At 44.6% G+C, this 26708-nt stretch overlaps 1 protein-coding gene across 2 annotated transcripts in view; it reads right to left on the reverse strand.

The window, feature by feature from the left end:
- RNF185 (ring finger protein 185) overlaps nucleotides 1–15748 on the reverse strand; it is a 28719-nt gene extending 12971 nt beyond the window's left edge. The window contains exons 1-2 of one of the 2 annotated variants that reach the window (XM_059895388.1): nucleotides 15605–15748; nucleotides 585–807 (exon numbers count right to left, since the gene is read on the reverse strand). In XM_059895388.1, coding sequence (XP_059751371.1) covers nucleotides 585–760 — 176 coding nt within the window. In that variant the 5' untranslated portion in view covers nucleotides 761–807; nucleotides 15605–15748. The remainder of the gene's footprint in view (nucleotides 1–584; nucleotides 808–15604) is intronic. The other variant, XM_059895389.1, reaches the window with a different exon arrangement.
- Between the last annotated feature and the right edge of the window lie 10960 nt (nucleotides 15749–26708).

Here is a 26708-nt window from a genome sequence, read left to right on the forward strand (position 1 = left end):
GGGCTTCTGTAACCATCAAGGCTGGAATGGACACTGACTCTGCCACTTCATTTTGATATATATAAAATATGGTAACAAATATTAGGATCATAGCTCATGTAACATTTACTATGTGCTACATGCTCTTCTAAGTCTTTTACATATCCTGAGTCATTTAATGCTCCCAAACAACCCTACAAAATGAAGCACTGCGTGTGGAAGCACCTTGCCCAAGGTCATCCAGGAGGGAAGTGGCAGAGTCAGGATTCAGAGCAAGGCAGTCTGGAGCCACAGTCCTTGCTCAGAACCATCGTGCTGTAAATGTCTCTTGGCTCAGTGCAGCAAGTGGCATGGAGCAGTGCTCACTAAATGGTGAGTATTGTCACTTTAGAGATGGGGATAGGGAGCCCAAGGTGGGGACAGGATCTGCCCAAGTTCACTCAGCTTATCAGCAGCAGAGCTGGGGTGAGAACCCAGGTCTCCTGCCTTTGTGCCTGAGTGTATCAGGACCCAAAATGGGTAGAAAACCTGCTCCAAAGCTGTCCAGGGCCACAAGCTTTCTAAACATGCCATGTGTCCTCTGGGGCAGTGGAAGGGGTACTGACCAGAAGAGGTGGCCACACAGGCTGATGACGGCATCCTTGGCTGTGTCCAGGCAGATGTTGCACTCGAAGGTGCTGTCCTGCCCTCCGCTCTCACCAGCGCCATTGCTGCTGCCGTTGGGCCCCCCTGCACTAGAGTTCTCAGGAGATGCAGAGGCCGAGGGCCCTTTGCTTGCCATCCTTGGCTGTCAGCAAGCTCTGAGTGAAGATTCTCCCCAAGGAAATCCTGAAAGGCAGAGAGCCCATGACTGCCCATTTCTGCAGGCCACTCCCCTCAGTCTCCATGCCAATACCCCCATATTCTCTCAGGTCTGGAAGTTCAGACTATGACTGAACCCCTGAGTAGACTTCCCAGAGGCTGCAGAGGATGACAGTCGTGGGGCACTGCCCAGAGAGAAATGACTCAGAAACTTCCCATGAACACGGCCCAGAATGGACCACACAAATAACGAACCGCACAAATAGAGAGCAGCCTCCAAGGAACAGCCCTCCACAGGAACTAGGACCCTGTCTCACTGTCTTTCCATTCTCCCAGGATAACCGCCCAGGTGATAAATAAATACATGCTCAATCAGAATGAAAGTTCACAGGGTGTCCTCTAACTTTGGACGGCCTCTATGTTGGCGACCAAGTCTGCTCAGGCCAGAAAGTCATGATCAGTGTACGCCAGAATACAAAGAAAACCCTGTAACCATGAAAGCTTCCCAGGAAGCTAGGAAGGATCAGAAAGGTCATCTGGTCCAACGTCTTCCACACTGCAATCTTTTGCATTTCCCCTTCTGCCCGGTTAGAATACTACATACCTGATTTTGTCTAAATCTATCAACATTTAAGAGGAGGCTTATATCACTGCTGAAAACAGAAAACCAGTAGTACCTACCATAAGTGAAAGATAAATACAAACATAATGAAGGAAGAGCTTTTATCCCTTAGGAAACTGCAGCCCGAGACCTCTCCGCTGACTAATGAACGTGGAGCTGAGGCTGGGACTCGTGACACAGTTTGTATTTAAACCACCACAGACCAAGCTGGTCACCAAATACTGAGAGAAACAGACCCCTGTTCACTACCACCTCCAGGTCAAAGAACCCACCAGGGGTTGAACAAGAACGAGCACGAGAACACCACCAAAGGATACTCAGAAATTCTGGGTGCAGAGTAAGAATCTGTCAAGAGCCTGATCTGGCCACCCTCACCACCTCAGAGATTCCAAATGGGAAATGCTAGGTGGCTACCAGTCAGAATCGGAGGCTTGGATGCTGGTCGCAGTTGAGCCTCCAGCTTGATAGCTGGTCTTGGAAACCTCCCCTCTCCTCTCTGGCCACAGTCTTCTCCTCTGTAAACTGAGGCACTGGACTCCATGGTCTCCAGGTGCCCCCTTCCAGCTCTGAGGCTGCACCAGGTCATCTCACCCGCTCTCTCCAAAGCAGGCAGCCCCGCCACAAGTCTGGGACTCACCAATGGAGCACCAGAAGACCACCCTGATTTCAGCTTCCAAAGTACCAGGAGATAAGGACCAAAAAGCCACAGTCCTTTTAGACCCAGAAGCCTCTCTACACAACAGACTCAGAACTCTAGATTCACGAGCATCCCTCACCACGACAGCAGCTCAGTGACGTGAGCAGGGAGAGGAGGCCAGCTCACCACCACTTTTTCACTCAGTTACATCATTTTACATAGTGTCCCAGAAGAGCAGCTTGCTGCCAGCAGCACTGTGCCTTTTTGGCCTCAGTTCCAAGACCTTCCCCATGATCTAGTGCTTCATCCTCTCCATATACATCTGCTCTCTTCTTCATAGGGTGGAGCCTGCTTGTGAGGGCCACATTATGGCCTTTCTTTGTCATTCCAGCTCAAGCACCCGACACGTTTCTTTAAAAAAAAATAAATTTTTTTTTTAAAATTAAGGACTATGTGTATAGATGTGGAAAGACAACCATAAGTCAGGTTCACTGATGGATTTTAATGACAGTCCCCTGATATGATGATTTGGAAGCATACAGCACCAACAACAAAGCATCCTCACCCTAAAACATAGCTCTAATCAAGTCTCTAAAGCAAAGTACCCGGTTACAGAAAATATGGGCATAGATCCATGTGTTAAACAACTCCAGGAAGATGCAATCAGCAAATCCAGAATGTGGGACTTTCTACAGGACAAATAATCAAAATTCTCCAAAAAATAAACAGCATGGGTGGGGTGTGGAGTTACAAATTGAGACTTGAGACATACCAACCACTGGCAGTATGTGGATCTCACTGGAACCAGAGTCACACAATTCAACTGAAAAAGACATGTGTGAGGTGAATGACAAAAATTGATTTAGCCTAGGTATTAGTTTATATTAAAGAATTACTGTTAGATTTATTGGGTATGATAGTGGCATATTTAAAATTTTTTCATCTGCTAGATACGTATGCTTAAGTATTTATGAAGGAATGGTAAGATGTTTGGGATCTGCTTTAAAATACCCCAGGGGGAAAAGTGAAAGTAGAGAGAAAAGAAACAAGAACAAGGAAGTTGATGGTTGTTGGAGCTGGATGATGAATGGAGGTTCATTGCATCAGTTTATTTTTGTGTGCTTGAAAATTTTCCATTATAAAAGATACTTTTTAAAAAGGTCAGGTTGCAGAAGAGTATGTGTATGAATTTATTTAGGTGAGAATAAAGTACACAAATGAGGATATATTTTGCAAAGAAAATGTCTACAAGGCACACACTAAACTATCAACAGTTATTTCTGGGATTAGGAGGGCTGGGGAACTTTGAATTTTATATTCTTATCCTGTTTCAGTGTTTTATGACAAGCAGATATTACTTTTACAATAACATTTTTGAAAAAGTAAACTGTAAAATGTATGTACAATATTACATTTGTTACAACAATAATGAATATAAATATTAGAAAATGTCTTTAAAAATGTGGAAGAACATACCAAACTATTAATAGTGATTATCTCTGTACTGGTGGGGGCTCAGAGGTCCTCCGTGTTTATAAAACTGACATTTTTACCTGTATTAATTCTAAAATCAGACAAAAGAATAACAGTGCATTTAAAAACTTTTTTTCCCTGATGTTCTAGTTCTCCCCAATCCTGAAAGGTTCTGTACTGAAGTCCTGGCTCCACCACTGACTAGCCATGTAGCTCTGGGAAATCCCTTAATGGCCTGAGTATCTTTTCTCACCTGAAAAATGAGAATGTCATACCTCCTACAGGGCTGCTAAGGTGGCCATATGCGATAACACAGTGACCTGGAGGACCCACCAAGGTAAGAGGGGGCCACTGCTGCAGGGGAGATGCACATACATGCACTTACCCTGGTTCGCTGCCCTCTCCACTCACTGGCCCAACAAGGCTCTGCACAGTGCATTTTCCTACACACAGGCCTAAGGGGACAATCAGGGTTATGGTAGGTGTCAGGGTAGGAATGGCCAGGGGACAGTAATAGGTCAACTCAGAGTTTGCAGGGAATAGCAGTCATGCATCAGGCCAGGCACTGGGACAGGCCTGCATGTCCCAACTCTAGGCAGACCATATCACGCTCATTCTAATTCTTAGCAGACTGACCACGTGGTCCCTACCCGAGCTCTAGAGCTTCATCCTGGTACGCACGCAAATATTTTCTGAGTGAGTGGGCGCAGGCACGTGTGACTGGTTTTGGTCAACTCCCAGGCCGGCTGCTCACATAACCTCTCTTTTACATATCCTGGGCCCTGTCACTGGAGCCTCCCCTCCTCACCTCCTACCTTCCCTCACACACAGGAACCTCACCACGCCAGGGCAGCAAGGCAGAAATGAGCAGCCTTCCCTGGGGACTGTCCACTGAGCACCTGCAGGACAACAAAATGTGGACACAGCCTCATGGGCCCAGCAGGACTGGGACACTGCCCTAGAGAACAGAGGACCCTAGTCGGCTCAGAAACTGGACAGAGTAGAAAGGAAGCTGGCCCTGAGCCTATCTGAGCTGCCATGCTGTTAAAAGCTCTCCTGCTCCCTGTAAGGCCTATGGATTTGGACCTGACCACACAGTAGCCTTCTTGTGGCTGGTTCTGTGCCCCTGTCCCTACCCTGACCATTCTTCACTCCTGAGCTGAATTCACTTTCTAGTTTTCAAAGCACATTCACACCTACTACCACTTCTGACCCTCACTCCATTTTACAGAGGACATCAGGCCAGGGATGTTAGAGGACTTACCCAAGGCCAGGCTATCATACATGTAATTCTATGCCCAATTCAGACTTTCCAACACATCAGCACTCTTTTCACTCTTACCTGTTACCCTTTAACATGCAACTTTACAAAATTAAATACCTGGTCTTTGTATTCCCTCAAATTCACAGTGCAATGCTCTTAACTTCTGTGTTCTTTGAAGGGAGTGCAAAGCAAACTCACCACTCATCCATTTATGCGTGAAACCAAAGGATCTCTAGTACCAACTACAATCGAGGCCTGGTGCTACCAACTGGGGTGAAAGGGGTAAAAAAGAGCAAGACCACATTGAACCCCTGGAGTCTAGAATAGGAGCTAATTGTAAGAATTCTTAACAAGGAGCTCCATCAAATTTGCCTCTTTTTCCTAAACAAGGCACCCTCCCAGAGATCTGGTTCCTAGACCCCCTCGGTGATTTAAATAGGACCTGAAACTGGCTACAGCCCAAGAATCTATATTTTTAAATAAGTGTCCCACCTTCCACTCCAGAAGATTCTCTGATGAAGAGTTTTGGAAAATCAGCTCTTAAGTGGAGACTCTACCAAAAGCACAAAGCAATACAGCACAGCACAGCAAAGCACAGAGTTTGGGAGGGACAGTAACCATAGGGCTTGTCCTTCAGAATACCCAGCCCCCAACTACAGCCCACAGGGACTATGAAGAGGTCAGATAAACTTGGGGGGTGGGGGACAAGTCTGCTGAGATCTCAAGACCACCCAGCACCTGGCCCATCTGGGACAAAGCTGATCATTTAAGAAACAAGCTCACAGCTTGTTTTGAAAAACATCCCTGAAGTTGAGATGTCCACGGCGGCACATTTGGTGCTGGAACGAAGGCAGATTTGTGATAGTTAATGATCTCTTAGGAACGCAGAGCCTGGCAGCTGAAGTTGCTTGACCCAGCATCCTCACTCCTATTACCTTCCCAGAGCTAGCCTGGCCCACCTCACAGGAACTGAGCAAGGGAGAGAAACTGAGAGCTGCATATCCCTCAAGGAATCACCAGGGAACGTGACCTCACGAGGAAATCTCTTTGTAGTATTCTTGTGTTCAGTTCTCAGGTTCTAGAGAACCGCAGGTATTCATAATCTGCCTTCTCTGCCCCTTCAGCTCTAAGAATTCCTGGACCAGGGTGTATAGAGGCATCTGGAAATGGTGATTCTAATTATGAAGATTACAAATTTGGATGATAAATAACTGGCATGATGTGAGAGGTGACCCAGCAGAAGTCCTGTTCCTGTGGGCACATGCGTGTTCGTACAGAAGCTTTCTGCCGGAACAGTGGCGAGCCCCAGCCTGTCTTCACTGCTCATTAGGCTGCTGCAGGATCACACGTAGGCAGAGATGGGACTCGCATTCTGAGAATGTCTACATCACACTCACAGAAGGTTAGAGTGGGAGGAAATCTGAGTAAGCTGATTGGAACTTGGAACACACAGAACCCAGGCTCTAAAATTTTGGAGTCTAAATGGAGTCTCGGTCCCTAGGCTATAGCTCAGAGGCCTGGCCCTCAAGTATAGGACCAAGGACCTGAACAGCCTTTCAGGTCCAGAAGGACAGAAGAGGCTGAGCAAATGGCCTCTTTTCCTTAGGGCTGCACTGGTCTTTTTCTCTGGTATCCTCTAACCTCTCTATCTGTACAACTAACCCGACACCTACCTTCAAAGATTTATTAATGATCCTATTTACCAGGCATTCAAGGGTTTCAGTCTAAAAGGGGATAGAGGTAAGTAAACCAACAAGGCAGCCCAGTGTGCTGCGTGCTGACAGTGGTGTGTACAGAGCGCCTGAGGGCAGGGCTTGCTGGGGAGGACAGAGATGCAGCACACAGGACAAGTGGATAACTCAATTTGCCAAGTTCAGTGTGGCTGGAGCCCAGAGAACATGTGGGGGTGGTAGGGCAGCAAGGGCTGCAATTGAGGCAGGAAGAAAGGCCTGGAAATCCTCATGCCTTCAGCCCCTGCCTGTCGAGCTCACATTGCCTGCTGAGCCACCAAACCCAGACCCGCCTAACCTTCCAAATGGTTCCATGATTCCAATGTCTCTTTCTCTCCCCATCCAGTTCCCATCCCCTGCTAAATAAACTGGTAAATTCACATGACAGATTACAAGGCCACTAAAAATTACGTTTCCATAAGGATTTTGCCTATATGGGAATTTTAATTATATAAAATAATGTTAAATGAAAATAGCAGGATAGAAAATTGTATACCAAATTGAACATACTGTATGATATTAACAGGTTAAAAGATACAGAAAAAAATTGGAAGGGGCCCAAATATTAACTGTAGTAGTCTTTGGATAACGGAATCATGGGCAAATTTTTAAAGCTTTTTTCACACTTAACTGTACTTTCCACTTTTTCCATAGTAAGTACTATGTTATTAAGACTCAGAAAAAATATGGGAAGATGTTAAAGGTCCCAGATCATCAGATCTCAGTAGGGGACAAAATGGAAAGCAATCTGATTAAAGAAATCTACACTAAGGTGTGATGAGCCTCAGTATAATAATTCTCTCAGAAATTTTCACATTTCTAAATTTTATTGAGTTATATATATATATTTTTTTTAAAGGAAGGAAAAATTTTTTTTTAATATTTTATTTATTTATTTATTTATTTATCTATTTTTGGCTGTGTTGGGTCTTTGTTTCTGTGCGAGGGCTTTCTCTAGTTGTGGCAAGCGGGGGCCACTCTTCATCGTGGTGCGCGGGCCTCTCATTATCGCGGCCTCTTGTTGCGGAGCACAGGCTCCAGACGCGCAGGCTCAGTAGTTGCGGCTCATGGGCCTAGTTGCTCCGCGGCATGTGGGATCTTCCCAGACCAGGGCTTGAACCCGTATCCCCTGCATTAGCAGGCAGACTCTCAACCACTGCGCCACCAGGGAAGCCCTTGAGTTATATTTTTAATAAGTAACACATTCACATGGCTCAATTCAAAAGGTACAAAAGGATATAGACTGAAAAGTCTCTCTCTCCCATCCCTGGAACCTAGTCATCCTGTTCCCTGCCTTGGAGACCAATGGTACCAGACTATACCTTTAGGACACATTGCAGAAGTAGAACTACTGGGTCAAAGGGTATCTATATTTGTAATTCTGTATCAAACACCCTCCAAAAAGGATGTGCCAATTTTTAGTCCCATGAAAAATACGTAAGAGTGCTTGTTACCCCCATCTTTGCCAATGATATGTATGTTTTCAAAAGAGAACGCATAAGTAGCATGAGAAACATAGGGTAATTTTGGCAGTTTGGGAAGGTATTTTAAATTCACTAATTCACTCGCTAATTAGTTATTAAAATCCATTATGTTCCATGCACTATGCTAGGCCCTAGAGATAACAATTTCCAAACGTAACACATATCTGAGTGGGAATTCTAGGGTCAGCTGCTCCTACTTCTTCGCATTGTCTTCCATTATTTCTTTTTTCTTTCGTGTGTGTGTGTGTGTGTGTGTGTGTCTGTGTGTGTGTATGTACGCGTGGCACGCGGGATCTTACTTCCTCAACCAGGGATCGAACCCAAGCCCCTTGCAGTGGAAGTGCGGAATCTCAACAACTGGACCACCAGAGAAGTTTCATTTTCCGTTATTTCTAAATCAAAAGTGTTTTTGTTTGTTTTGTTTTCAGCTTCAATGATTTTTCTTAAAGTTTACCAGGTTTCATAAGTTAAGGGTGAAGTAGGATTCGGATTACCCCAGCACAAACTTTCGAGGGTCATCCAAGAGGCTGCCTTCTGTCATTCCTTGTATCACTGTCTTAAAATGTTCCTTAACCTATTATGGACTTTTGTCCTTAAAAATTATCATGGCACAGGGACTTCCTTGGTGGCACAGTGGATAAGACTCCGCGCTTCCAATGCAGGGGCCCTGCGTTCGATCCCTGGTCAGGGAACTAGATCCCACATGCATGCCGCAACTAAGAGTTTGCATGACACAACTAAGGAGCCCGTGTGCCGCAAATAAGGAGCTGGGGAGCCACAACTTAGGAATCTTGGAGCCGCAACTAAGGAGCCCGCCTGCCTCAACTAAGATCTGGCGCAAACAAACAAATAAATATTAAAAAAAAATTATCATGGCACAGGGACTTCCCTGGTGGCGCAGTGGTTTAGAATCCGCCTGCCAATGCAGGGGACACAGGTTTGATCCCTGGCCCGGGAAGATCCCACATGTCGCGGAGCAACTAAGCCTGTGTGCCACAACTACTGAACCTGCGCTCTAGAGCCTGTGAGCCACAACTACTGAGCCCTCGTGCCACAACTACTGAAGCCTGCATGCCTAGAGCCCATGCTCCGCAACAACAGAAGCCACTGCAATGAGAAGCACGCGCACCACAATGAAGAGTAGCCCCTGCTCGCTGCAACTTAGAGAGAGCCCGCGCGCAGCAATGAAGATCCAACGCAGCCAAAAATAAATAAATTAATTAACTAAATTAAAAAAAAAATTATCATGGCACAGAGGAATATGATGGCTCTGGGTTCAAATCTCAGCTCCACTACTTACTCTGTGACTTCAGTCATTATCTTCTCTCCAAGCCTTTTTTTACTCATCCGTTAAAATGGGGCAATTACCTTCCTCACAAGATAGTTGTAGGGATTAAAGAGGTAAAACAGTAAGGGACTAGCACAGTGCCTGGCACATAGTTAAGTGTTCAAGAAATGTTAATCGCTCCTCCACTGTGAGGTCTCACAGAGTACAATGAAGGTGTGACTGCTTCTTCATACTCCCCACGGAGCTATGCAATCAGCAGGTATTTGGTTAACTTGCTGAATGAATGAGTCACAACTTCCCTTTCTGAATGAGCATCGCTCCTTGAAGGCATTGTAGGTGAGACATCAGAACTGTGTATGAGGAAATCCAGAACAGGACACAGTTTGATCTGGGCAAAATCAGATTTTCCCCAAAAGTATCAAAATCAGGAGGCACTTGTTATATCTATTATCACTATAAAAAACATCAGCTAACACTCTGCTCAGCCCTTTACATGAATCATCTCATTTAATTGTTACAACCTGCCTTTGAGGTAAACACTGCTTATCATCTTCAGCATCCCCTGGGATGTTAGATTAAGGCGCAGAGTAGTTAGGTCACTTGTCCATGTCACAGAGCCAGTCAGAGGCAAAGTTTTCAACTCCTAAGCCAATGTGCTTAAGTACATCAGTGATCTGTTTGTGTGTCTATCTCCTCAAGCCCAGACCCAGCTTCCAGGTGCCTTGCTCAGCACAGGGCTAGACACCTCAAGAACACCTCATAAATGTGCATGGGCTGATGGCTCTGATGCCCAGGACTGCTTAGAAGTGTACAACTCAAGATGAGTCAATGTAGCCAACTAAAGTTGTAGAAAATCAGTGTCCTAAAAGAACAAGACATTCTTCAGTGATGTTTTTCAGAACTGGAAATGTTACATAACTGTTTCAGAGTAATTTTTTCTTAAGTATTGTCCAAAACTCTTAAACAAATGAAAAAAAAAAAAAAGATCAGGGATATGCAACCAGAAAAAGTTCAGGTTTCCCCAAATTAGTACTGACCTGTATTAGAGATTATGCTACTCACACAGAGGATTAATTATTCACTGAACTGTCTTGCTCACTCTAGTTAGACACCTCCTAGAGTCACATGCACAGTGCCTGACACAGAGTACATGTTCAATAAATGTATGTCAATAAATGATGGGAATTTGCCAATTTCAATTCAAACCAATATAACTGGATAAAATATTGTATTAAAGGAAGCTCTTCAGACTGGACAGATCCTAGTTAAGGGCTGTAAATTTCGAGTATAATACAGTGAGAGGACAAACCTGGAGCCAGAGGACCTAGTCTGATGCTCAGCTCTGCCACTCAGCTAAGCCAGGGTCCTCACCTGCAAATGGGGTAATTGTGTCTGTCCGTCATCAGAGAAGTTTTCAAAGTGAGAGTTTTGCTTTTGTTTTCATGCAGTCAGTAAATTCTTATTAAATTCAGATTCTATAAAATCTTATTAATTCAAATTTTATTTGCAGCTGAGCTGAAGACCTCTGAAATACTCTAAAGGTAGAGTATCAAGAAAATGAATAAGGTCGACAAGGTTTAACCAACTAAGGAGAAAACTTTCTAAGAGTTTTAATAACATCAGCATATACTTGACAAAAACAATGATCTCACTTCTCCTTTCAATAGGAGGTCCCAAGGAGGACCATCAGGAGAGCATTTATAAGATAGACCAGCGGAGTTCCCTGGTGGTCTAGAGGTTAGGATTTGGCACTTTCACTGCTGTGACCCGGGTTCAATCCCTGATTGGGGAACTGAGATTCTGCAAGCCTCGCGGCCAAAAAAAAAAGACACTATGAACAGAGTAAGAAGGCAACTCACAGAATGGGAGAAAATATCTGCCAATCATATATCAGAGGGATCAATATCCTGAATACATAGAGAACTCCTAAAACTCAACAACAAAAACATGAACAATCCAATTCAAAAATGGGCAAAGGACTTGAATAGACATTTCCCCAAAGAACATATACGAATGGCCAATAACAACATGAAAAGATGCTCAACATCACTAATTATTAGGGAAATGCAACTCAAAGCTATGAGATACTATCTCATATCCATTAGGATGGCTACTATTTAAAAAAAAAAAAAAAAACAGAAAACAAGTGTTGGTGAGGAGGTGGAAAAATCAGAACCCTTGTGCACTTTTGGTGGGAATGTAAAATGATTCAGCTGCTGCAGAAAATTCTAGGGCAGTTCCTGTATCTTCCAAAATGTCTAATATGAGCACATATTACTTTCACAATTAGAATTACTGGGGTGTGTGTGTCTGAGTGTGTGTGTTTTCAAGATAGTCTAGTTAGAGTCAAATGCTCTGGGGTCAAGAGAAGCGTGGGTGCACTGGTAGCTCTGCTACCTCAGGCAGCTGCCCAAGGCTATCACCAGTCCCGAGCGTTTCCAACTACCACTGACTCCTCGACTCCCTGCCTGTGACCAGACAAACACAAGAGCAGCTCCCAAATTACAGGATCTCCTAGTGGTCTTATCACATCTGGGATGATGCTGTAGTACCCCTTTCACTTGACATGGCCCCCCCAGCTCTGCATGGTCAGCAGTGGTTGGGGTTGAACCAAGCTCTGAGTGGTCAGCAGTTTCAGATGTACAACTCACTCTGCACTTCAACATGTCCAAATCCAACTGCCTTCAGGTCACGGAGTTACTGGCACTGCCTCAGATTTTGCAGTTCAGCTCTCACTGAATTACTTCAAGGGGCTTCAGGGGATCTGCAAACTCTGAATATTTACATGTAAAATTATACATGATGACAAGTAACTCAATTACAAAAGGGCAAAGGATCTGAATAGACATTTCTCCAAAGAAGAAATGACCAACATGCACGTGAAAAGCTGTTCAACACCATCTAGCCTTAGGGAAATGCAAATAAAACTACAATGAGATGCCACTTCACACCCACTAGGGTGGAAAAAAATAATAATAATAAAGGACAATAACAAATGTTGAAGAGGGTGTGGAGAAAATGGAATCCTCATATATTGCTAATGAAAATGTAAAATGGTGGACTTCCCTGGTGGCGCAGTGGTTAAGAATCCGCCTGCCAATGCAGGGGACATGGGTTCAATCCCTGGTCCAGGAAGATCCCACATGCCGTGGAGCAACTAAGCCTGTGTGCCACAACTACTGAAGTCCACGTGCCTAGAACCAGTGCTCTGCAACAAAGACCCAACACAGCCAAAAATAAATAAATAAATAAATTTATTAAAAAAAAAAAAGAAAATGTAAAATAGTGAGCTGCTGTGGAAAACAGTTCGGCAGGCAAAAAGTTAAAAATAGAGTTGCCATATGACCCAGCAAGTTCACTCCTACGTAAACACATTTAAGAGAACTGAAAATATGTTCAAACAAAAATTTGTACATGAATGTTCAGAGCAGCATGTCATAACAACTAAAAGACAGAAACAACTTAAATGTCAATCAACTGACAAATGGATAAACAAAACACAGTATATCCCTACAGTGGAATATTACTCAGCCATAAGAAGGACTGAAGTACTGACATATGCTATGACATGGATGAACCCCAAAAACATTACGCTTAATGAAAGAAGCCAGACATAAAAGGCCACATACATGTGATTCCAGATTAGTGGTTGCCAGGGGATGGGAAGAGGGGAGACTAGGGAGAAACTGCTAACATGTACCGGGCTTCTTCGGAAGATGAAAATGTTCTGGAACTAAGACAGTGGTGATGGTTGCATAACTTTGTCAACATTCACACTTTAAAATGGTGAATTTTATATGTGAATTCTACCTCAAAAAAATAAATTTGAGAGACAGTCTACAAAATAATTGGCCAGTTCTCTTCAAAAGTTTAGTCATGAAAGACAAAAAAGGCTGAGGAACTGTCTCAGATTTAAGAGACTAAGGAGACTTGATACTAAATGCAATGTGGGAAAATGGATTGGATCCTGGAGCAGAAAAAGGACATTAGTGGGACAAATGGCAAAACTTAAATAAAGCCTATAGCTTAGTTAGTAGTACTGTATTTATGTTAAATTTATTAGACAATGTTATGGTTATGTAAATGTTAACATTAGGGAAAGTTGGGTAAGGAGTATACAGGAAGTTTGTGTATTATTTCTGGAAGTCTAAAATTATTTCAAAGTGAAAAAGAAAGTACATGGTGCAGGTCAGGGGGTTGGCAATTTCTTTTCTGAAAAGCACTGTACATTAAATACTTTAGACTTTGCGGACCATATGGTCTTTGGGGCAACTCTGCTGCCAAAAACAGTATATAAATTAAAGGGTGTGGCTGTGTTCCAATAAAACCTTATTTATAGAAACTTGGTTCGATTTTCCTAAAATGCTGATTTAGGTACTTTCTTAAGAGGAAAATTTCAGATTGAGAAGTTTTAAAGACACCACTAAATTACAATCATTTTACTCAACACCTGGATAATATCTGAATAAGCATTTCACAACTTTCTTTACATCCTAGGAAACACAAACAAAAAAGGGAGGAAGATAAACACAGGCAGGAAGTCTTGGCTCAAACCCAACCTTTTTTTGGCAGGGGCATTCCAGCAGGATTGGGTCAATATGGAACCTCTGTTCTATAGGGCAACGTAAGCATTCTAACAGGTTTCTAAAAAGTGATCTGCTTGGAGTTTTGTAAATCACAAAATAAGGAGCTCTGATGTTTAATTAGAAAACTAAATTTATGCTAGAAGCATTATCTGCAGATTACATGTGAGGATGAACTGGCAAGTCAAGTCCATCACAGGACTGGTTTTAAATGTTGATGAAGTTAGCCAACAGATTGCAAAAACTCTCTCAGTAGACACAACATCTATAACAACACACTGCTGGAGAGAGGATTAAAGAGGGATTTATGTCCTGGAGCTGGGGGAGGCTGGCTTGAACAGCCTCCTTCCAACCCATATTCCAAAGAGTTCACTGGCTTCTCCTCATCAAAGTCTTCAGATTCATTTCCAAGTTATTCTAAGAAAATAAGCTACAAACTGATGGGGTGGGGACCCTGCTTAGTTATTCATTCAACAAACATTTAAGGAGCCCTTATCAGATGGGCCATTCCAAAGTCCTTGAAAAGAAGGATGGTACACAGGACAAGGAAGAGATTACATAAGTTCAAACCCACTGGCCTCACTTCTGGAGATGTAGGCTGGGGGGATGGAGATGTCAAGAAAAGAGAGCAGAAAAAAAGAAGGCAGCACCAGAAAGACTCAAAGTAACGACTCAGATTTAGACATTTTCAAGTTGAAAAGGACCTCCATCTAATAACTCCTTTGACAGGGAGTTCACTACCTCTGGAGGCAATCCATTCCATTGCTGGTCACCTGTGGCCAGCATTAAGTTCTTCTATTAAATCAAAATTTTGTCTTCCTGTAGAATCCACCTATTGATCCTAGTTTCTGCCTCTTTCAACCGCAAAGATGAAGTGGAAGCCCTCTTCACCATAACAATCTTTTCTGTTTTTGATGAGATTTTTTTGTTTTGTTTTCCCTTCCATTGCTCTCTTTTCTGGGCTAAACATTCTCGCCAGCCCCCCCCCCCGCCCCCCAAAGATCCTGAACAAGTTCCAGCTGCCTCAAAGCAAAGAATGCATATCTAGAACTCACAGCAAGAAAGCACTTAAGATCAGTGGGCTTCAAACATCGGTATGCAGAGGACCCCCGAGGAGTATGTTCAAAATGTAGTTTCCCTGGTTGCGACCCAGATTCTGAATCAGAGTCTTATTTGAGTCCTGCACTGTGAAGTATGCACCCTAGGGCGTTTCAAAGCAGAGGCTGTGAGAACCATATTTAGAGATACACTGCCCTGTTTTACAAATGAGGAAACTGAGGCCCGACACAGCGAAAGGATTTGGCCCATAAAGCACAACTGGCTGTCGGCGACGAAGTCTCAAAGTCAGGTCTCTTACTCCCAAGCCCAACTCTATTCAGCGCGCTTCCGGGCCTCGGCCTCTCCAATCGGGGCAAACTCATTAAAAGCACCTCCACATGAGAGAGGGGCCTCGACTGGAAGTCAGAGTTAGAGTGAGTCCCTACCTGGAAAGGACAGCTTGTGGGGGCCTTTTCCCTACTTGGGGCCTCAGTTTCCCCAAACTGTAATCACTGGACGAAAGACCACAATACAAGCCTGACCTCCCTTCTGGGGCGAATGGCCCGGGCCAGAGCCGGACTTGTTGTGTCTGTGCTCCTGGGCTCAGGTGTCGCAGCCCGTGGGCCTGCTGAAGGCGGAACCCGGTCCCCGCCCGCGTCCCTCAACCTGGACGGCCCCCACCTGCCGCCCCAACCCCTCATGTACCTGCCCCTGCTCAGCTAACGCCGCCGAGGCCGCCCCAGCCTGTCCGTCCGTCGGCCGCCCAGCCAGTCCCTTAGCTGGCTCCGTCCGGCCGGCCGGATTTCAGATTCCTCCTACGCGGACCCTGGTCAGCTGACTCAGAGCCGCCGCTCTCCGGGGACTTCCGGCCACAACCGGAAAAGGTTGGTCCACGCCGCTGTGCTTCGGCCCCAGATACTGGGCTCTAAGGTTCCGCCTGCTGGCAGGAAGCGGAAAAACACAGGGACCGTTCGGCAGCTTTTTAAAAAGCCTAAGTCCGGGCATGGAAAGCCCCAGACGTGCTTGCAACATTTTTGTTGGAACAGAGTGTAAGGATGATGGGAATCAGAATGATGGGAATATGTCATAGGACACAGGAGCTAACTTGAAGGAGATCCCACTGGCCAAATCTGGGCAATTTGAGCAAAACACATAATGATAGTGACAGAATATAACTGAATAAAATTATAACCCAATGACTCTTTACTGATATAAATAAAGAAGTGATTAAATAAATGGGGGAGAAGGGGAAATTCTTCCTTTTAGTAGAATGACAACTAGTAAATATGACGGAGTTAGAAAATCAGTAATGGACGGTAAAGCTGGAGGAACAGGATGGTTACACAGTAAAGGGTCTCCCATAGATTACTTATTGATTGCAAAGGGAAAATAGGAATTTCACAGAGGTGTAACCTCGCAGAACAAGTGAATCAAAATTATCAGAGTTAACATCACCAGTTATAGGTCAAGTAAATATCATGTGCTTCCTGGAAGGGACGAAATTTGAATATGGATCGTGGTTTAGGGGTTGGGTATCAATGTTAAAATTTCTACATTTGATCATTGTATTGTGGTTATGTTAAGAGAACTCCCTTGTTCTTAGGAAATATTCACTGAAGTATTTAGGGGTAAAAGGGCACAATGTCTCCAACTTAATTTCAAATGATTCAGAAAAAAATTCAGGTGTATAAAAATTGAGAGCATGATTTAAGCAAATGAGGCAAAATGTAAGCAAGTGGTGAATCTAGGTGAAAGGTATATGGAAGTTCCTTACATAATTTTTGCAACTTTTCTTTAAGTTTCAGATGCCAACTAAAGAAGGTCTCTTGACACCCGGTTCTACAAGGATTGAGTCATTAGCCACCGTAGTCTCTGACCTTCAACACACAATGAAAGGAGTTCAGGGGCGAAGATCAGGAATGAGGCGCTCTGTGCTCTGGGAAAACTGGCAGAACAGGTCTTCAGATGGTTAGATATTTTCAGGAGAAAATTTTAGGAGCCCAATTTCTTGCATATTTTCATACCTAGAAAGACACTAATGTCATTAACTGAGATATGTGTTCCTCGTGACTCACAGCAACCTTCTACTGAGATGTGTGCTTGATTGCACATACCCCTTCTCCAAAATCACATATAAACCAACCTCGCCCACCTCTTTGGAGCAGTTCCTCAAAACTATCTAAGAGGCTGTCTACCCCTGGGCTATAGTCGTCAGTAAGTCCCCAAATAAAACTGAAACAGCTCTCACATTGTGCATTTTTATTTCAATGGACAATGATATAAAAATTAAAATTTACCCCCAGAATGAGGGGAGTGCCTTGGTTCTAGCCAATTTACTTATTTACCTATCAAACATTAATTTATATGCTGAGCACTGGTGATGCAGTAGGAAACAAGACAAGATCTTTGCTTTCATGCCTAGCAGGAAAAATATCAAACATACAATCACAAAACTAATGGGCTATTTGGCTTGAAAATATTAATAGCTAACATTTACCGAGCTTACCTAAGCACACACCACACAATGATTCATTTGATCCTCACAACAGCCCGGCAAATGGTTTTGGTGATTACCTCTGCTATACAAATGGGTAAAGGAAAACTTTTAAAAGTTTATGCAATTTTATCATTTAATTAACAGTTTTCAGATGACATACTGATACGTGACAGAGCTGCAATTTGCACCCAGACATTGTTCTCTGGAGTTCTTTTTTTTTTTTAATTTATTTTTGGCTGTGTCTTTGTTGCTGCACGTGGGCTTTCCCTAGTTGGGATGAGCGGGGGCTACCCTTCATTGCGGTGCACAGGTTTCTTATTGCAGTGGCTTCTCTTGCTGCGGAGCACGGGATCTAAGGTGCACGGGCTTCAGTAGTTGTGGTTTGTGGGCTCTAGAGTGCAGGCTCAGTAGTTGTGGTGCACGGGCTTCAGTAGTTGTGGTTCATGGGCTCTAGAGTGCAGGCTCAGTAGTTGTGGTGCACGGGCTTGATTGCTCTGCAGCATGTGAGATCTTCCCCAACCAGGGATCGAACCCGTATCCCCTGCACTGGCAGGCAGATTCTTAACCACTGCACCACCAGGGAAGTCCCGCTCTCTGGAGTGCTTAACACCCATCTTCATTGTTTCATGAATTCAACAAGCATTTATTAAGTGCCTGCAATTATCCCAGGGACTGTCTTAGGGGTTGGGTCTGAGTAAGGGGGAAGGTAGTAGATGAAATAAACTCATAGATGAAATTCCTCATCTGCCAGACTTCTCTTCAAGTTCCTGTGGACACAGGGATGTTTCTAGTCACATGAACCTGGATTTGAGTCCAGGCTCTGAGAAACAGAAAAGCAGCCCCTGATACCCAGGAGCTAGACTGGCACTTACAGGAAGGCCTTGGTGTTCTCCTGTTGAGCATAAAAACAGAACACAGAACATCAACATCAGACAAGGCTGCTCTGTGACTGTGATGGATCAGGACAATATAAAGACCTCTCCATAATCATGTCTGAACCAGACAAAGCAAGAGCATTGTCCAAAGCACAAAAATGACCAAGTATTTCCCTAACCTAGCTCATATAGAGATTGCTGCTTCTTCACCAATTACAGCTTTAGACTCAGTCTCGTCTTCCCGCATTCTAGATAAGATTTACCAAGGTACCCCATCATAGACAGCATCTGATCCAGATAAAACCCGGCTTCCTTATTTATTTAACTATAGTTGATTTACCATATTGTGTTAGTTTCAAATGTACAGTTTCAGATTCTTTTCTTTTTTTAAAAAATTTATTTATTTATTTTTAGATTCTTTTCCATTATAGGTTATTACAAGGTATTGAATATAGTTCCATGTGCTATACAGTAAATCCTTTTTGTTTATTTTATTTTATTTTAAAAATCTTTAGAATTTATTTTTTTGGCAGCACTGCGAGGCTTGTGGGATCTTAGTTCCTCAACCAGGAATCAATCTCGGGCCCTCGGCAGTGAGAGCGTGGAGTCCTAACCACTGGACCGCCAGGGAATTCCCTATCTATTTTATATATAGTGGTGTGTATCTATTAATCCCATACTCCTAATTTATCCCTCGCCCTCCCCTTTCCCGTTTTGTTAAGTTGATCTGTATTATTTGTTTGGATTCCACATATAAGTGATATCATATAATATTTGTCTTTCTCTGCCTGACTTACTTCACTTAATATAATAATCTCTAGGTCCATCCATGTTGCTGCAAATGGCAATATTTCATTCTTTTTAATGTCTGAGTAATATTCCATTGTGTGTGTGTATATATATATATATATATATATATATACCACATCTTTATCCATTCATCTGTTGATGGACATTTAGGTTGCTTCCATGTCTTGGCTATTGTGAATAGTACTGCCATGAACACTGGGGTGCATATATCTTTTCAATTAGAGTTTTTGTCTTTTCCATATATATGCCCAGGATGGGATTTCTGGATTATATGGTAACACTATTTTTAGGCTTTTGAGGAACCTCCAACCTGTCTTCCATAGTGGCTGCACCAACTTACTTTCCCACCAACAGTGTGGGAAGGTTCCCTTTTCTGCACACCCTCCCCAGCATGTATTATTTGTAGACTTTTTAATGATGGCCATTCTAACTGATGTGAGGTGATACCTCATTGTAGTTTTGATTGGCATTTCTCTAATAATTAACGATGTGGAGCATATTTTCATGTGCCTATTGGCCATCTGTATGTCTTCTTTGGAGAAATGTCTATTTAGGTCTTCTGCCCATTTCTTAATTGGAAACACTGCTTCCTTAAGCCCTCCCCCAAATTACCACACACAAGCCCAAATCCTAAATGTCCTTCCTAAGACTCTGTTACTGAGATGCCCTATCATTCCTCATAGTTCACATCCCTCACTTTGCTGTAACAAATAATAAACCCAACTTGTTCAACCACGGGTGTGTTTCTGGTGGTCTCTGATTGGAGAGCATTCAAAGGTCCCATGCTCACTAGCTATGTGACTTCAGACATCAGTTTCACCTACAGAAGCCCCCATTTCCTCACCTGTTGAAATGCAAAGATTTATTCCTACCTCAGAAGGTTGTTGTGAGGATATGGAACAGGCTTAGCACTGAGAGCTCTCAGTGTACTTTAGAAAATTCCTGCTTGAGATGCAAACTATTATATATAGGACAGATAAACAACAAGGTCCTACTATATAGCACAAGGAACTGTATTCAATACCCTGTTCTAAACTATAACGGAAAAGAATATGAAAAATAATATATATGTATAACTGAATCACTTTGCTGTACAGCAGAAATTAACTCAACATTGTAAATCAACTATACTACAATAAAAATAAAATAAAATAAAATAAAATTCCTGCTTGAGCTGCTACCTCCTTTGAAAAGTCACAGAGCACCATCGTTATGAAAAGATATTGAAGCCAACAGCTCCAATTAAGACAACGTGCTGATTGTATTCCCCTTTGTCCTTTTCTTGGGTTCATGAGGCAGACTAAAGGCGAGAGTTCAACTTTTCCTTTGTCAGAAATGAGGTCATTCTCATGGTCTCTTCTGGAAACGTTCCTGAAACTTTAACGTAAGGGAACCAGCACTGTTTATTTCTTCATGTTCTTGCTATTAAAAATGTTCCCAAGACATAACAGAATTGGAACTACCAAACTTGGAAGCACTTCAGCTTCAAAAATATATCAAGTAATATCTTCTCTGCTTAGCACATTAAGGTACTTACAGACCCCAGAAGCCCTGTTGGTGATGTTTGCATTTATGCTGCTAGGACCCAGCATGGATTTAATAGTATTTGATGCCTACAGCAAACTGTGCTAAATAAAAAATATTCATTCCTGTGGGGAAGAATAAAATAAATAGAAATGTTCTGATGTCTTCCTCTGCTTGCTCTGAGCATCCCAAGGGTTCTCATGTTAATAGCCCTAACTTTCCCCCACCCCCTCACCTCCTCTCCAGTTATTCCTCCAAGACTAATAATAACACGCATACTAATAATGGCAGCTAATATTTATTGAATGTTTATTAACGTGTCACACACAGTGCTAAGGGCTTTATGCAGTTTAATCCTTACCCCCAAAATTTGAAACAAGTATTATTACACAAGAGGAGCTAGAGGCCCAGAGAAGTTAAGCAGCATATCCAAGGCCACACAGCTGGTAAGAATCAGGTTCATTTGGAATCTGCCAACAAACCTCCTCCTGTTAAAATGCTGCCTTGCTACCCTGGGCCAGAGAGTAGGGTCTATGAAGCGACAGAGGGAGGGATGGGGCTGGAAAGAAAGAAAGGGTAGGGGCAAGGGGGAGTGGGGGTCCATGCAGAGGCAATCAGATCTTCTCCAGAGTGCAGAGGGAAGGGGTGGAGATTAGGAGCACAAGACAAGTAAGAGGCCATTGCAGAGCCTCAGAGGGAGTGGGGACTTGTGTCAAGGGTTTTGGGGGGCCAGGAAGGTTGAATAGTGGGAAAGGGCAAGTTATTGTGAAGGAGAAAAGTGTGATTAAGGACCTGAGGCCTCACAGGTGTATATCTGCCAGGTGAGGAGAGGCAAGGATTCTAGGGGACCTTCTGACCTATGTGATCTGTTAAGGCTCACAGATCCCTGCCCTTCTCTGGGCCTCAGTGTTTTCCTCTGTTCAATGCAGGGAGAGAAGTTTCCAGGATCCCAGGAACCAGTCCAGCTTGGGTAGGTGGTGAGGAGGTGGCATCACTTTTTCCTTTGGTCTCCTCACCTGACATGGGGGAGAAGGTTCCCTGAGCCTGGTCCATCCCCATCCCAACCCCAGGCTGGGGTTAGTCTCCCTCCATGGGTCTAGGAGGCTCAGAGAGAAAGACCATGTATGCAAACAGAATGGAGAATAAGCCAGAGAAAGCCCCCCCAGTCCTCCTCAACTCCAACTGTTCCTCAGAGGAAGTGGGCCTGTTAGAAGCATGGCCTCATTAGTTACCCAACCCAGAGCAAACGTGCAAATCCTTGCTGTGTACCTTCAGGCATGTCACCTAACCTTGAGCCTCAGGCTCCTCTCATTCTCTGTGCATGGGTTCTAAGGTTGGGCTGAAGTCCACTGCACCCCTGCCATCAATCCTTCTGTCCCAGGACAGCTCACGGTCCGTTTCTTCTGCCTTCCGCCAAGGCCTGGCCTAGGGCTCTGCCCACATGGCAGCCCTGCTGGCCAAGGGCAGCGTCTCACTTGGGTCGAGGGCAGAGTGAACCAGCCTGACTTCTCAGGTTCAGGTCTGGATGGTATTATTTGTTTAGGGACATGGCCACTAGATGGTATCAGGGCTATATTCTGGAATCTTCTGAGAACTGGGAAAGGAGGACCCTATTCCTGGGAGTTAGGCTCTTCCCAGAGGATTCTGTAATATTCCCAACACAGATGAGGCTTGGACAAAAGTCTAGGAAACCAAGGAAGGTTTCCTAGTGAAGGAGCGGAAAATCAAGAAGGCACCAAGAAATCATGGGGTCCAAACCCTGGGCAGTGTGGGGAGGGAGGTGGGGTACTCATCCGGCAGCCCATCTCTGCCCTGCACCTCTGGGAGCTCAGGAAGGAAGGGAGGAATATTCACTCAGGGTGTACCATGTGCCAGGCATTATACGGAGATTTTTTTTCTTACATTTTTCTCAGTGAGTCCTGTTTTTTGTTTGTTTGATTGTTTGTTTTGTTTTTTTTGTTTTGGCTGTGCCACATGGCTTGTGGGATCTTAGTTCCCCAACCAGGGATCGAACCCCAGCCCCCCAGCAGTGAAAGCGCCGAGTCCTAACCACTGGACAGCCAGGGAATTCCCATCTCAGTGAGTCCTCTAAATAGTTCGTTGAGGAAAGAATTATCGGCCATTTTACAGAGGAGGAAACTGAAGGAATATGACGAATGTCACACAGCAAAGTAGAACTGTATTTTGTGCTTCCAAGTCCTGGAGGATGAGCTAGAAGTTGGGTGACCAAATAAAATACAGGATGCTCAGTGAAATCCGAATTTTACATAAACAATGAATGGTACATATTTATACTAAAAATTATTTGTCATTTATCTGAAATTCAAATTTAACATGGTGACTTTTATTTTTTGCTAATCAAGCAATCCTAGGTAGAAGGGATGCCCATGGCCAGGACTGTGAGGTCTAGGAGAGAAGTTTGAGTGATACCATGACCCCCTCTCAGGTGTGGGGAGAAGGCCCAGGCACCAAGGTCAACAATTGCCTGCCACCTGCTACCTGGCCACCAGGGGGCAGCCGAGGTTTGCACAGCTCCTGGTTGGGTGACTGGAAACTTTCCCAGGGCCCGGGAGCAACAAAGACCTAAAGGGACCAAGATCCTCAGACTCTCATTTTCCCCCACCCTGCACCCCATCTGTCACCTTGGATCCCACACCCCAGGAAATCGCCCCGCCCTTTGTCCACCCACGATCAGGCCAGAAACCCGGGAATTTTTTTTTTTCTCAAGACTAGATATAATTTGCATACAGAAAAGGTCAAAGTCTTAAGTGTTTCGCTGCACGAATGTTTACATATGAACACACTTGCGTAACCACCACACAGATCAAGACAGAGACGTGCTGTCCAATTCAGAGGCCTCTAGCCTCATGTGGCTACTGAGCACTTGAAATGTGGAATCCAAATTTAGATGCGCTGTAAGTATAAAATACACACCGATTTCAGAGACTTAGTATGAAAAAAAGAATGTAAAATAGTTCGTTAATAATTTAAAAGTATTGGGCTTCCCTGGTGGCACAGTGGTTAAGAATCTGCCTGCCAATGCAGGGGACACAGGTTCAAGCCCTGAGCCGGGAAGATCCCACATGCCGCAGAGCAATTAAGCCTGTGCGCCACAACTACTGAGCCTGCGCTCTAGAACCCACGAGCCACAACTACTGAGCCCACCTGCCACAACTACTGAGGCCCGTGCTCCTAGAGCCTGTGCTCCGCAACAAGAGAAGCCACTGCAATGAGAAGCCCGTGCACCACAACGAAGAGTAGCCCCCGCTCACTGCAACTAGAAAAAGCCCGCGTGCAGCAACGAAGACCCAACACAGCCAAAAACAAATAAATAAATTTATTTAAAAAATAAATAAAAAAATAATAATTTAAAAGTATTGATTACATGCTGAAATAATACTTTGCACATGGATTACATAAAATGTATCATTAAAATTAAGCTCACCTGTTTCTTTTACTTTTTTAAACTGTGGCTAGAAAATTTTAAATTACATTCGTCGCTTGCATCAGAGTTTTATTGTTCAGCACTGGTGTAGACAGATCTGATTTATTCACCTATAAAATTGGGACTCAGGGAATTCCCTGATGGTCTAGTGGTTAGGACTCCATGCTTCCACTGCAGGGAGCCTGGGGTTCAATCCCTGTTCGGGGAACTAAGATTCCACAAGCTGCATGGCATGGCCAAAAAAGAAAATGCAACTCTTGGAGACTTACCTGGCTGTCCAGTGGTGCGCGTCGCGGCTCGGCCAATAAATACATAAGATAAAACAAAATAAAATTGGGATTTGGAGAGGTGGAATCATTGGCTGATGTTTACACTGCCCAACCGTGGCAGAGTGGGATGGGAAATCGGGTCAATTTGAACCCTGAGCCCGTGGCTTCCACAGTGCCTGGCTCCCAGTCCCCTGTCCTGAATGGGGGTGCTGCTGTGGCATGTTGAGCAGTGTTTGGGTGCCCCAGACTCCAGCAGCACACCCCCTCCCTGCCGTGAGCCCATCCTGGGTTGCGGGAGTCAGGGAGGAGGGCTTCCTGGAGGAGGTGATTAAACCAACACTTGAAAGATGAGTAGGAACAAGCCCAGGTGAAGAAGAGGGAAGTATTTTAGGTAAAGGGAACAGCGTGTGCAAAGGCCCTAAGAGGGCCTGGTGATTGGAGAAATGAAAGTAGTCCTGTGTGGCTGGAGCAGAGAAGTGGGGATCTAGTGAGGTCAGCCAGGCCCAGATTCTGCAGGTCATGACAAGCTTCAACCTGAAAGCCAGAGAGGGTCAGGGGACTGACCTGGCCAGGCTTGTGTGTGGTTGTGTGCGGTTTCTTTTTTTGGCCGTGCCCTTTTGGGATCTTAGTTCCCCAACTAGGGATTGAACCCGGGCCTGGGCAGTGAAAGCGCCAAGTCCTAATAATGGAGACCCACCCCAACCCCTCACCCGGGGAATTCCAGGCTTGTGTTTTAGAAAGATTAGGCCTGTTGCCATTTGGAGAATCCTTATTCTAAGAGAGAAAATGAAAGCCAGAGAGGCAAAGGGCTTTTCAGCGTCACACAGTGAATGTGACCAGGCAGGTACCAGAAGGGACGGGAAAGGCACAAAGACAGCCTTCCTTGTTGAGGAGTTTCCCTAGGAGGCGCTGGCTTTAGATGCCCACTAGGTGATAGCAGAGGAGGGACCAAAATCGGGGGAGCTTCTGGGAGGGCCCTCCCTGCTGTCCCACAGGCCTTTCTGCTCCCATCTCTCTGGTCTGGGCGTGAGAGGGCTCCTCCCTGGGCCCTCTCGTCCAGATCCCAGACCAACAAGGAGAGCCTGGGTGTCAAGAAGCTCAAGGTCTGGTCCTAGCTCTAACTCCCCTCTGCTGCTGTCCTTGGGCAAATTCACATATAAAACAGTGCTTGAGGGCTTCCCTGGTGGCGCAGTGGTCAGGAACCCGCCTGCCAATGCAGGGCACACGGGTTCGAGCCCTGGTCCGGGAAGATCCCACATGCTGCGAAGCAACTAAGCCCTTGCGCCACAACTACTGAGCCTGCGCTCTAGAGCCTGCGAGCCACAACTGCTGAAGCCCGCACGCCTAGAGCCCGTGCTCTGCAACAAGAGAAGCCACCACATTGAGAAGCCCGCGCACCTCAACAAAGAGCAGCCCCTGCTCACTGCAGCTAGAGAAAGCCCTCATGCAGCAACAGAGACCAAATGCAGCCAAAAATTTTAAATAAATGAATGAATGAATCAATGAATGAATACATAAATAAATAAATAACAGTACTTGAGAACTTGGGTTCTTGGCTGGAGAAATGGAGATTTATTACTTAGTCTACCAGGGGCCAAATTCTTCTGTCAGACCTCCCTCTGGGCCTCTTGACCTGCCCTCTTCATCCTGTTGAGTGAGTTAGACTCCCAGGGCCTCCCCAGACCCCAAGGGCCAGACCAGCCCCAAAAAGGAAGGAGGGGATGTGAGCTAAGTTCTCTGAGTTAGAGCCAACAAACAACCCAGGTTTCAACCTCAGTCAAAGAGCCCTGGGTGGGATGGAAGGGTGGGTAATCAGCAGAGCCTCCCTGTGCCTCCAGTGTGAAGTGGGGTGAAGAGTTGCTGCCCTGCTTCTCCTCACCCCACTGCTGGGTAGGGTTACCAGGTATAGTGAGTAAAAACACAAGACTCCCAGTTAAATTAGAATGTCAGATAACCAAAAAAAATAACTGCAGTGTCTGGGGCACATACTTACACTAAAAATGATTCCCTGATTTCTGAAATTCATATTTAGGCATCTACATTTTATTAGGCAATTCTACCACTTGGTCTTGGTGAGAATGTAAATGTCAAATGCATTCTGAACGGGAAGGGTGTGAATCTTGCACTCAGCATCATTCTCTCATACCCCAAGGCCTGTTGTGGCCCCCGTGTCTAGCTAGACAGGGCTTTCAGGGCCCATTCTGTCCCCTTGTTGCTGTTGGGTTTCCCTACAGTTCTGGAGATGGGGTCTCATGCTGCATGAAGGACTCATTTGGGCTATTTGCAGCCTATTGTGAGGTTTTCCCCTCAGTGAGCTCATTTTCCATTCTCCGATCCTCACCACACCCCCTGAGAAGTAAGAAAGGTGAGTAAGTAGGGATGCATGAGC

The sequence above is a fragment of the Balaenoptera ricei genome, chromosome 14, assembly GCF_028023285.1.
Source record: "Balaenoptera ricei isolate mBalRic1 chromosome 14, mBalRic1.hap2, whole genome shotgun sequence".
Classification (NCBI taxonomy): Eukaryota; Metazoa; Chordata; class Mammalia; order Artiodactyla; family Balaenopteridae; genus Balaenoptera; species Balaenoptera ricei.